General features: G+C 32.5%; 1 protein-coding gene across 1 annotated transcript; it reads left to right on the top strand.

Annotated features, from left to right (window-relative positions):
- The first annotated feature begins 744 nt into the window (after nt 1-744).
- Nucleotides 745-11,949, top strand: LOC120077681 (acetylornithine deacetylase-like). The gene is made up of 11 exons (XM_039031638.1): nt 745-804; nt 1,800-2,134; nt 4,020-4,264; nt 4,775-4,883; nt 4,976-5,114; nt 5,206-5,263; nt 10,045-10,062; nt 10,634-10,756; nt 10,880-11,033; nt 11,520-11,553; nt 11,676-11,949. The coding sequence occupies exons 2-11, from the start codon at nt 1,805-1,807 to the stop codon at nt 11,783-11,785; spliced, it is 1,320 nt and encodes a 439-aa protein (XP_038887566.1). The 5' UTR covers nt 745-804; nt 1,800-1,804; the 3' UTR covers nt 11,786-11,949.
- The last annotated feature ends 420 nt before the right edge of the window (nt 11,950-12,369 follow it).

Here is a 12,369-nt window from a genome sequence, read left to right as displayed (position 1 = left end):
AAGGAAAGAAGCAAAAACTGAGACAAAAAAGAGAATGGAAAAATGGAAAAAGGAGGGAAGAAGCAAAAATCGAAGAAGAGAAAGAAAATAAAAGGTATACAATAATATAAGACAAGGGAGGATGAAATTGAAAATTAAAAAAAAATTCAAAAATTGATTGATTAACTCATTCATATTTGCAAATATTTTAAAGATCTTATATATTTTTAGATTTTTTCTCTTATTCTATTATGTATTATAAATATCCTTAAAAAAAGTTTTAATTTTTTCTTTTTTATAATTTTCAAATTTTGGTTTAGATTTTGAAAACTCTTCGAATGTAGATTACAAAACATACAAATTAGTCGATAAAATTAGTATTTATAAGTTTAATTTTCAAACACAAATAAAACAAAAATGATCAAAATGGTTAGTTAACCAGACCTTATAAAAATTCAGAGTTGGATATAATTATTAATTTAAAATTTTAATTGATACGAAGTTTCAAAAAATTAGAATATTTTTTTTTATCGCACGTGATAGAATTCAAGATCATGCGAAGAAACGAAAGAATAATAAAATAGTAAAGAGAAGGTCATAAAATGGTAGGCAAGGATTCAATTTTAATTCTTATCCAATTGCCTAATAATGACGATAGGTCTTCAAATATCACAAGTTTTTTAATTCAAGCTTTTATTTATTTTTTTTCTTTTGGTTTTATTCAAATCTAAAGCCTATATAAAGGAATATTTGGAGCTTAATTTAGCATTGTGCAAACTTGAAGCAAAGAAGAGTATTTTCAAGACATCTCCAAGTTCTTAATTAGTAAGTTCTACTCCTATCCTCTCATGAAATCAACTCATATATCTATCTTGCTCTTAATAACATTTTTGTTCCTAAACTTTAATATAAGTAATAATGTAATTCATGAATTTTAGTTTGTAATTATATTAGTCTTTGAACTTTTAAAATTATAACAATTTAATCATCTATACACTTTTAAGATTGTAACATTTTAGTTTCTACCATGATAGTCTTTATTACACAATGAATTAGTCATTATAGTTTATATGCAAACTTGATTATATTAATCAATTTATCAATGTGCATGTGTCGTATAAAACTTTGTTAAATCTTAATAGTATTTATGACGATAGTGATAGGGACTAAAGTGTTGCAAATTGTAAAGTATAAGGACTAACAGTTACAATTTTAAAAGTATAAAAACTAAATTATTAATTCTTTAAAAGTTTACAGACTAAAAGTATTTTGAAACCAAAACTGATGATATATTTTCAAGGTTTAAATACTACTTTGGTTCTTCTACTTTTTTGGCTTTTGTTTATTTTGGTTCCTATTCTATCAAAATGTTTATTTTGATCCTTATATTATTAATTTTGGTTCATTTTGGTCTCTATACTTTTAAAAAGTGACTATTATGATCCCTTCATTTTTATGTTTAAATGATCAAAATGGTCATTTTTTAAAATTCAGTTATCAAAATGAACAATTTAAAAGTACAAGACCAAAATGAATAAAAATTGAAAATATAAGAATCAAAATAAATATTTTAAGAGTATAAAGATGAAAAGAACCAAAATCAAAATTACAAAATCTAACATAGAGTTTAAACCTTAAAACTATCCGTCACATGTCAAAATAAATAAATATATATATATATATATTTTGAACAATTAATGTTTCATCATCATGGGCATTCCCACATCTGGTAGTTAATTATTGTTATATTATTCACCCATAAATACTCCAACCTGAGCCATTCCCCCACAAAATAAAATCTTTCTTGAACAAAATCACAGGCAGCATGGGCTCTGTTCCATCCATTAAAGACGTTCTTGGTGAGCTTAAGAAGGAATCATACATTCCTTTACTGTCGAAGCTCATCGGCGAGGCAGAGTTCGTTCAGAACAACCCGCCCGACCTGATTCCTGAAGAAGATAAGATTGTAAATCACGTCCTTGATGTTCTGAATCCTTTCAGCATTGACAATGGCGGATCCTTGATCATCAAACAAGTCAACTATGCTGATAAGCGTGGAAATTTGATTATTGAATATCCAGGAACTGTTTCGGGAAAAGTCATCTCCTTCGTCGGAAGTCACATGGATGTCGTCCCTGCTAATCGCGACACTTGGGTACGGTTTTATTATAGAATAAACATGTACTTCAATCTCAAAACTAATTGACGATGAAATCAGAGAAATCATATATATTTCAGAGAAAAATGCCTTTTTTTTATCCATAGGTGTTTTGAGTCTAGTTTTTATTTGGTTCCTAATTTAAAAAAACGTTATACTTATAATCTTTTAAGTTTTAAATTTGATTTCAATTTAGTTTTTAGTTTCAAAATGTTCCATTTACCCTAGTGAGTTTGAGTGTTTTTTTTTTCCAATTTTATCTCTAGATTTGAAGATTTATACTTTTAAATATTACATTTTTCATTCAATACTCACTTTCAATTTTTTGGCGTTTAATATCCTATTAAATAATTTAAACAATTATGAAGTGAAATTTTAAAATTAATTTTAATAATGATAAAAAAAAATAGTGAATCTTTTTAATTATTATCATTTCAATTCTTTTAAATTAATTAATAGATATTAACACAAAGGATTAAAAGTATTCCATGAAAAGATGAGGCTGAAAGCATAAATCTTGAAATCTTTGCACCAAATTGAAATAAAACCCAAACTTCAAGATCAAAACTCTAACACTTAAAACTTAAAGACTAAATTGAAATGATCAAACTCAAAATTTAGGCACGAAAAGTGTAACATTTTGAAATAACTTAGGGATCAAATAGAAACTAGACCAAAAATCGAATGACCAAAAATGTATTGTTTTTCCCCATATCTTATTAGATAATACCAGATTTCATCTCAGAACTAATTGTTAGCCAATCTCCTCATATTTTTAGATGTGAGATTCTCAACATGCTCACTTGAAATAATATTTCTTTCATGTTCAGCATTTTTGGGTTAGATTCTAATTTTGGATCAAAAGTTAAAATGTGAAGTTGTCGTTTGAAGAGGTATACGATGAGACGGTAAACGATAGTAGTTAAAAGGTAGACGACAACGCCAACAAGTAGACGATAGTGTCAAGCGGTAAACGCTAGCATTTAAAAGAAGGTAGACGATAGCGTCAAGTGATAGACGATAGCGTTTAGATGAGGTAAACGATGACGTCTGAAGAAGGTAGACAATAGCATCAGGAGATAGACGATGTCGTGTAGACGATAACGTCAAGAGGTAGACGATAGTATTTGGAGGTAGACAATAGCATCAAGCGATAGACGATGTCGTGTAGATGATAACGTCAAGAGGTAGACGATAATATTTAAATAAAGGTAAACGACAGTTTTAGCTAGGTAGACGATAATGCAGAAGGTACATGACAGTGACACGCTAACCTTTCCTTTATATTTTCTTGTATGTTGAAATGTACATAGGTGTTGTATTTATACAATATGGAATCCCTAATTTGGGACTGCAAGAATAACTCAACAAAAAAAAAATGGTTAGACACTTATGGTAACCATCTTATTCTTTTGGTAAATCCTATTCAATTGGTAAAGAGGTAAGACTGTAATTTATGAAGTCTTGCACCGTTGACGGGTCTACTGAATGGATTTTCCTTTGGTGACGTGGTTGGTTGTGTTGGCATCCTTAACATCAAATACTTGTTTGGACTTCATGGAAATTTTGGTATCGTATTAGATAAACATGAACTTCACAATCTCAAAACTAATTAAATAGAAAGAGGAGTAACATGCCTTTAGGATAATAACCTCTTTGAGTTCACCATTCTTAGATTTTTGGAACTTAATTTTGGTTCGAACATTCAATTTGGCTTCATAACTTTTAATATTAGATAATCATGAAGTTTTATCTCAAAACCAATTACAACGATGAGAACAGGAACTGATCATGTATCTTAACGTCGTATTCGTTTCGATCTTTTCTTCCTTTGCTTTACTTAAATTTTTATCACTTTCTCATTGTTATGTAATTTATTCAGGAATTTGATCCATTCTCATTGAGTATTGATGGGGATAAACTACGAGGACGTGGGACTACAGATTGTTTGGGACATGTTACTCTTTTAACTGAACTCTTGAAGAAGATCGCAGAAACTAAACTAAAATTGAAGTCATCTGTTGTTGTTATATTCATTGCCTCTGAAGAGAACAATTTAATCCCAGGAATTGGAGTAGAACAACTTTATGCAGATGGATACTTTAATCATTTAAAAGGAGGCCCTCTGTAAGTTGTTATCATATTCCTTTATTTCCTTCTAAATAACATCTTGACTAAACTTACCCACATTAACTTATTTCACAGCTTATTTACCTATAATTTTAATATTATTAGTAGATGAGCTTGAAATATTTTTGCTTTTTTATTTAAATACTATTTGGCCTATACTTTTGTTTGGGTTCTTTTTTATCCTAATACTTCAAAATTGATTTGTTTTTGTAGTTAAACTTTTAAAAAGTAGATAATTTGATCCCTTAAATATATATGAAATGAAAATCAATAGACTAAAATGATCCTTTCTTTAAGTACAAGAACTAAAATGAACATTTTTAAATTTCAAGGACCAAAATAAACATTTTAAAAGTATATATCAATAAGAACCCAAAAATTATAGAGATCAATATCGAAGTACTTGAACTTTTTTTTTTTTTTTTCTTTTTGGGAAGTTATGAGAGTTTCTTGGAATCAAGTAATCTATGACTTTGACATTGTTTATATTTGGTTTTGTTCATATAGATATTGGGTTGACGCAGCAGATTCACAACCTTGTATTGGAACTGGTGGTTCAATACCTTGGTCAATCAAAACCACTGGAAAACTTTTTCACAGTGGTATGCCAAACAAGGTAAATAATGGATATATCATGTATATATATTATATACATATGCATGGGCAGACAGTTTGAGATGAATGTAATCTAATATAATGTTTACACAGGCTATTAATGCTTTGGAGCTAGCTATGGATGCTCTCAAACCAATCCAATTAAATTTTTATGAAGATTTTCCTGCTGATTCTAGGGAATCAGATTATGGATTTGAAACGCCATCAACAATGAAACCAACCCAATGGAGTTGTAAGTTCTACATTATCTTTTTCCATCCATTAAAGTCCTATCTATAGAGAAAATGTTTTACTGTCTTATCCTTGTTTCTTCATTATTTTAGATCCAGGAGGTGGTCTTAATCAAATTCCAGGAGAATCTACTATCGCAGGAGATGTAAGGTGAATACAAGTCCTATTTTGTTTTTGTTTTTGTTTTTTTTTTTAAATAAAAAATAGCATAAAATTGACTTATAATAAAATCCATCTATGTTAGAAAAAAATATGGAGGAAAAATATGAAAAATGAGAGATATATATTTTCTATTCAACTAAGCATGACTTTATATAGGCTTACAAACATAACCATAGGAATGCCAATGGTTTAAAGCTATAAATGTCATCAAATGCTCATAACTCACATAACTCCTATAACTCAAAAATCACTATTAGTTACAAAAAACGAAAAGTCACAAAACCCAAAAGTCACACTAAATGCCACAAATAAAGTTTAATAATGACAAACTTTTCAACACCCCCCTTAAACTTGATTTGTTACACCAAGTAAACTCCTCATTTTGATAAAAGTCTCCAACTTGAGGGGTTTTGTGAAAATGTCCGCCGCTTGGTCTTGTGACTTGATATATTTGAGTTCCACTTATTTCTTCGTAATGCAATCCCGAATGTAATGAAATCGGGTATCAATGTGCTTGCTTCTCCCATGAAATACCGGATTTTTGGCTAAGGCAACGGCCGATTTGTTGTCAACAAAAATCTCCATTGGACCTTCCATTTGAAACTTCAACTCCTTCACTAAGTTTCTTAGCCAAATTGCATGACATATACATGAAGTTGCTGCAACGTACTCTGCTCGCATGTTGATAATGTGACTATGGGTTGCTTTTTTGACATTCATGTGAATGCCGTTTCATCAATAAAAAAACACAAACCCCGTAGTGCTCTTTCGATCATCCAAATCATTACTCCAATCATTATCACAATAACCAACAATATCAAAATTGCTAGAAGAGACATAGGAAAGACCATACCCAATCGTCCATTTGATGTAGCGAAGTATCCTTTTTACCATTTTGCAATGTGTTGCTGTCGGTTCCTCCATAAATCGACTAATAATTCCAACTGAATAAAGATTATCCGGTCTTGTACATATCAAGTATCTCAAACTTCCAACCAAGCTTTTGAAATATGTAGAATTTACCTTCTCTCCTCCATCTTGCTTGGTGATTTTGACTCCACATTCCATCGGTGTTCCAACTAGATTAGCATCATTCATATTGAACTTCTTGAACACTTCTTTAGTATAGCCCTCTTGGGATATAAAAATCCCATCTTCACCTTGTTTGACCTCGATCCCAAGATAGTAACTCATGAGACCAATGTCCGTCATTTCAAACTCCTTTTCCATCTCTCTTTTGAACTCATCAAACATGTTAGGATTGTTTCCGATAAATACTAAATCATCAACATATAAACAAATGATTAGTATGCTTTCACCTTGCATTTTGATGTAGAGGGCATGCTCATAAGGACACTTCATATACTTCTTCTCTTGAAAGTACTTGTCAATCTTCGAATTCCATGCTCTTGGTGCTTGCTTTAAACCATAAAGTGCCTTCTTCAATCAAAGCACTTTATCTTCTTCATCCTTGACTTCATAACCCAATGGTTGTTCCACATCGACCTCTTCCTCAAGAATTTCGTTCAAGAATGCCGATTTGACATCCATTTGATGTATCTTCCAATGATTATGGGCTGCCAAAGCAATAATCAAATGAATAGTTTCAAGGTGAACAATAGGGGCAAATACCTCATCATAGTCGATGCCATGTTGTTGGCTATACCCTTTCACTACTAGTCTCTTGTGCCTCTCAATATCGCCATTGACTTTTCTCTTTGTATTGTATACCCACTTCACTCCGATCAGTTTGTGCCCTTTTGGAAGCTTGGTCAACTCTCATGTGTCATTTTTCTATATCGCTCGAATTTCTTCATCCATTGCATCCTTCCATTTCTTGCTTGCAATGGCTTCTTGGAAACTAATAGGTTCACAATCACAAAAAAGACAATAGAGAATTATGTCATTTTGATTTTCATTTACCTCATTAAGTTCCCGTAGACTTCGAGTTCCTCTTGGGCCAATTTCGTTCTCCGAATCGCTGGATAAACCTTCAGATGATGATCGATCGATCGAATGGGGTGACACTGGAATGGGCAAACCTTCACCTATCTCATCCCTAGTCGGCTCATTTTCATCATCTTCTTCAAAATATGCAAGGAAATCATACTCCTCCTCTTGTATATTCCAATCCCAAGAGGCTTCCTCATAAAAAACAACATCACGGCTAATCATTACCTTCCCATTCAAAGGATTGTAAAGACGATAAGCCTTTGAACTTGCATCATAGTCGATGAAGATGAGTTTCTCGCTTCGATCATTGAGCTTGGTCCTTTTTTCTTCCGACACATGAGCATATGCAATACTCCCAAACACCTTGAAGTGAGAATCCCGGGCTTTCTTCCGTTCCATGCTTCTTGAGGCGTCTTTTCAAGCACACTTTTGGTTGATGCTCGATTTGTCAAATAGACCGCACAAGCTACGGTCTCCGCCCAAAATTCCCTCAGCATCTTCTTTGTCTTTAGCATGCTTCTTGCCGTATTCAAGATTGTCCAATTCTTCCTCTCCACCACGCCATTTTGTTGCGGTGTCCTTGGGACTGTTAACGGATGTCAGATGTCTTTTTCATCACAAAATTGTTTGAACTCCTTTGATGTGAATTCACCACCTTGATCGGTTCTCATGGCCTTGATTGTAAGGTTGCTTTCATTCTCCACACATGCCTTAAATCTCTTGAAGATTTCAAATACTCCTAATTTTTCCTTCAAAAAGTACACCCATGTTTTTCTAGAAAAATCATCAATAAAGAGAAGGAAATATTTACTTTTACCATGAGGCTCTGGTTTGATCATTCCACACACATCGACATGGATGAGTTCTAAAAGCTTCTTTGCTCTTGTCATAGACTCCTTCGGAAAACTACTTCGATGATGTTTGCCAAGCAAACACCCTTCACACACTTGGTTTGGCTTGTGAATGTGTGGTAAACCTCACACCATCTTCTTCTTCGATAAATCTTCTAGACTTCCAAAATTGAGGTGCCCGAACCATAGATGCCATAGCCAAGAGAGATCTTCATAACACGTCTTCAAGCATTTTGGAACATCATTACATATATTCAAAGGAAACATTTGAGTTTTGGTCATGGAGACTTTAACAATAAGTCTCTCATGATTATCCCTCAAATACAAACAATTGTTTTTCATTTGAACTTCAAAACCTTTCTCTAACAATTGTCCTACACTCAATATATTATTTTTTTTTATATTGGAAATGTAATAAACATTTGTGATATATTGATTTTCTCCATTTTTTAACCGAATGAGAATTTTACCTATTTGATGGCGGCCAAAGAATTGTCTCCAAAGGCAATATTATCTTTCTCTATCTCGTTCAACTCCACAAACATCTCAAATTTTCCACACATGTGATTCGAGGCTTCTGTGTCAAGATACCACATACTATCTTGACTCTCTTCTTCTCCCTTTGAAACCATAATTAAGGTTCCATTCTCCTCTACATAATTGGATTGCCCTTGATGGGCTTTTGATGTGCTAGCGGTTGATCGGTCCTGATGCTTTTGATCAATCGACTCTGTTTGAGATAAGTAACACTCATTCACATAATGTCCATATTTGTTACAATTATAACATTTTACTTGAGATTTATCTCTCCCGAACCTTCCACCACTCTTCCACGACCTCGACCTCCTTTTCCTCTTGAGGATTCAGACGAGTTTTGAGAAACATCGGTGTTTGCTTCACCTCTTCCACCATGGCCTCGACCACCACGACCTCTTCCACGTCCACGACTATTCTCTTCCTTGATTTTGAGTTGGAGAAGTTGTTCAACGATCTCTGTTTGCTCCATCCTTCTTTTCTTTTTCTCCTCATAGGCTTGTAACGAGCCTATAAATTGTTCAATTGTCATGTTCTCGAGATCCTGTGTCTTCTCGATTGTCGTGGCGATAATCTCGAACTTTGTATTTAGGCTTCGTAGAACCTTCTCCATGACATAAATATTGGTGATTTCTTCACCATTCCGTCTCAATTGGTTGACGACAACCATTACTTTTGTGTGATATTCCGCTATCACCTCCGTCTCCTTCATTTGTAAAGATTCAAACTCACCACGTAAGGTTTGCAACCGTACCTTTTTCACACGATCAGCTCCTCTATGAGTCGATTAGAGCTTGTCCCATGCTGCCTTTGACGTCTCCGCATTGGCGATGGTTTCAAACGTATCTTCGTCCACCAATTGATATAAGATATAAAGGGCCTTCTCGTCCTTCTTTCTTGTCTCCTTTAACGCATCTTTTTGCGCTTGATTGGCTCCAACTTCTGCCTCTTGGAAACCATTCTCCACGATCTCCCACACGTCTTGTGCTCCTAATAATGCTTTTATCTTGATGCTCCAATTGTCATAGTTGAGCTTGGTAAGCATTGGTAGTTGAAGTGAACATATCCCACCGTTGGCCATTTTTCTCTCAATATTTTCTACTAGCTTTGGTATCACTATGTTAGATGTGGAGGACAAATATGAAGAGAGATATATATTTTCCATTCAACTAAGCATGCCTTTATATAGGCTTACAAACATAACCATAGGAATGTCAATAGTTTAAAACTATAAATGTCATCAAATGCTCATAACTCATATAACTCCTATAACTCAAAAATTACTATTGGTTACAAAAAAAACTAAAAGTCATAAAACCCAAAAGTCACATTAAATACCACAAATAAAGTTTAATAATGACAAACTTTTCAACACTTTTTATGAATTTCTTGATTTTATTAATGAAGTTTTTTCTTTCTTTAATTTGACAGGTTAACTCCCTTCTATGAGTAAGTATTCTACTTTTTTTTCTCAGCCAAAATTGCAAACCTATTAGTTTAACATAAGTATTATATTTTTTTTCCCTTTTTTTTGGAAAAAAAAAAAATCATTCTATACCATATACTTTGAGAGTTGTGTTCAATTAAAACCTAAACTATATTTCTATCAATTGTGATAGTATCGATTTATACCATTCATTTCATTTCTTTTGGTTAATTAAACAACATGTGAAGCCTATAGTTTTCTCAATTAAATCTCTAAACTTTTGTAAGCGAAAAAAAATTAAACTCTCTATTTGTCAAAATAGTTCGTGTATCAATTCTAATCTTCAATTTTGTTAATTCGATATTTGAAGAAGTTTTACACGTGTTATAATTGATGCATGACCGATTTTCAAAAGTAACCTTAATAAGAGATCTAAAATTGATTCACTTACAACAATTTAAATATTTAACTTAAATAATTATAAGTAACCGAATGATATTTTTCGAATGAAAACAGAAAAAAAAAAGTGTAAAATGATACAACCCCAAAGTTTAGAGACTTTGTGGATTTAGTCTCCATTCATCTTTCTTCTAGGGTGAAAGATGTTGTGGCAAAGATCCAAGCTTATGCTGATGACATTAATGCAAATGTCGAGGATCTGGAATCAAGAGGCCCTGTTTCAAAGTATACCTTACCGGAGGAAGGCATAAGAGGAAGGTGCTCGCTTTTTTCTCTATTACTTCTTAATTTCTACCGTAATCGTTTGGATTGACTTTTTAAGTATTGAAAAGTTTTTTTTACTTTATTTCTATGATCTTAATCTTTTTCCTTTTTTTGTAGAATTGATGTAACTTTTGGGGAGCCAATATCGGGAATTGCATGTGATGTCCATTCTCTCGGCTTCCAAATTTTATCTAATGCAACAATGGAAGTTATAGGATATGTCAAACCTTTCTCAATTACAGGGAGTTTGCCACTTGTTCGAGAACTTCAGGTAAAACTATTCTCATTTCTTTTTTTTTTAGTCCGTTTGAATTGATTTTCTAAACGTATGTTTGATTCCAGAAGTAAAAGTTGGAATGAGCATAACTTTACTCTTCGTTTGATCCAAAGAGTTTGTGGGCTCCATGACTAAAGAACCTCAATTTCATGATTTATTGACTTCTTATATTATGGGCTTCACGACTAAACAACTTTCAAAACTAAACAATTCTTCACTTCTAATCAGGCGGTATTTGGGACGAGTACTTGAGCTGTGAAGTCATGAGACCCACGATATAAGAAGTTTATTAAATATAAAATTGATGTTTTTTAGTCGTGAAACCCATAAATACCATGGACGAAACAAGGAGTGGAGTTCCTCACACTCTTTTAACTTCTTTGGCAAAACAACCACTTTAAAAAGTCAATCCAAACACGTACTTCCTCTACTAGCACTTCATTGCACTCATTTATTTTTTTGGTTTTTATCTACTTGTAGAATGAGGGCTATGATGTTCAGACTATAGGCTATGGTATGGTTTTGGTTCATAAAGCATGATTAATTAATCTTTTGATTTTTGTATTGAAATGCTTCTAATATTTGCAAAGACAATGGAGTAATTTAATTTAGTTTTGGTTAATGGTTGGTTTACAGGTTTAACAGATACATACCATGCAGACAATGAGTATTGTAATTTTAGTGATATGGCCAATGGCTACAAGGTTTTTGCCAGCATTATCTCTCAATTAGAAGAAGTTTGCTAATGAACTAAGTTGTTGCATAAAACCACTGCAGATTAGTACTAATAAATAAAATCATCTGCCGAATAATTATGCTTTGTATTGATCTCTTTTCAATGCTTCTCTTGATGTATCTGTAATTTGTATTTCAATAAAGACAACAATAATATTAAAGCTATGTTTGTTTATTTTGTTTTGATGCTGATAATGACTTTATGAATTTTTACCATATAATTTGGATTGGAAAAAAGTTGGATATACCCCATAACATATTAAAAATAAGCTCATATTGCAGGAGAAACCCAATTTATTTTATCAGAATTGTTCATATCAAATACAAAGAGAATGGCCCAATATAGAGGCTGGGAAGAAAACTCCTGCTAACAAATCAAAACAAAAGAAAAAAAAAAAATCACAACCTCACAACAGAGAATCATACAAACTCAAAATACAATAAACTATGGAAGATCTCTGACATTGAGCTTGAACCGTAATTTCTGAAAAGATGCAACAAACAAAGATTTTGTTAAAATATCAACAAAATACAAAATATATGTCTGATTCCAAATAATTGTCCGCTGGACTGGGAGGACTTTTGTTTTTTTTTT

Source organism: Benincasa hispida, chromosome 5 (assembly GCF_009727055.1).
Source record: "Benincasa hispida cultivar B227 chromosome 5, ASM972705v1, whole genome shotgun sequence".
NCBI classification, from domain to species: domain Eukaryota; kingdom Viridiplantae; phylum Streptophyta; class Magnoliopsida; order Cucurbitales; family Cucurbitaceae; genus Benincasa; species Benincasa hispida.
The sequence above is the reverse complement of the archived record's forward strand: the minus strand, read 5'-3'. Positions and strand labels throughout refer to the sequence as shown.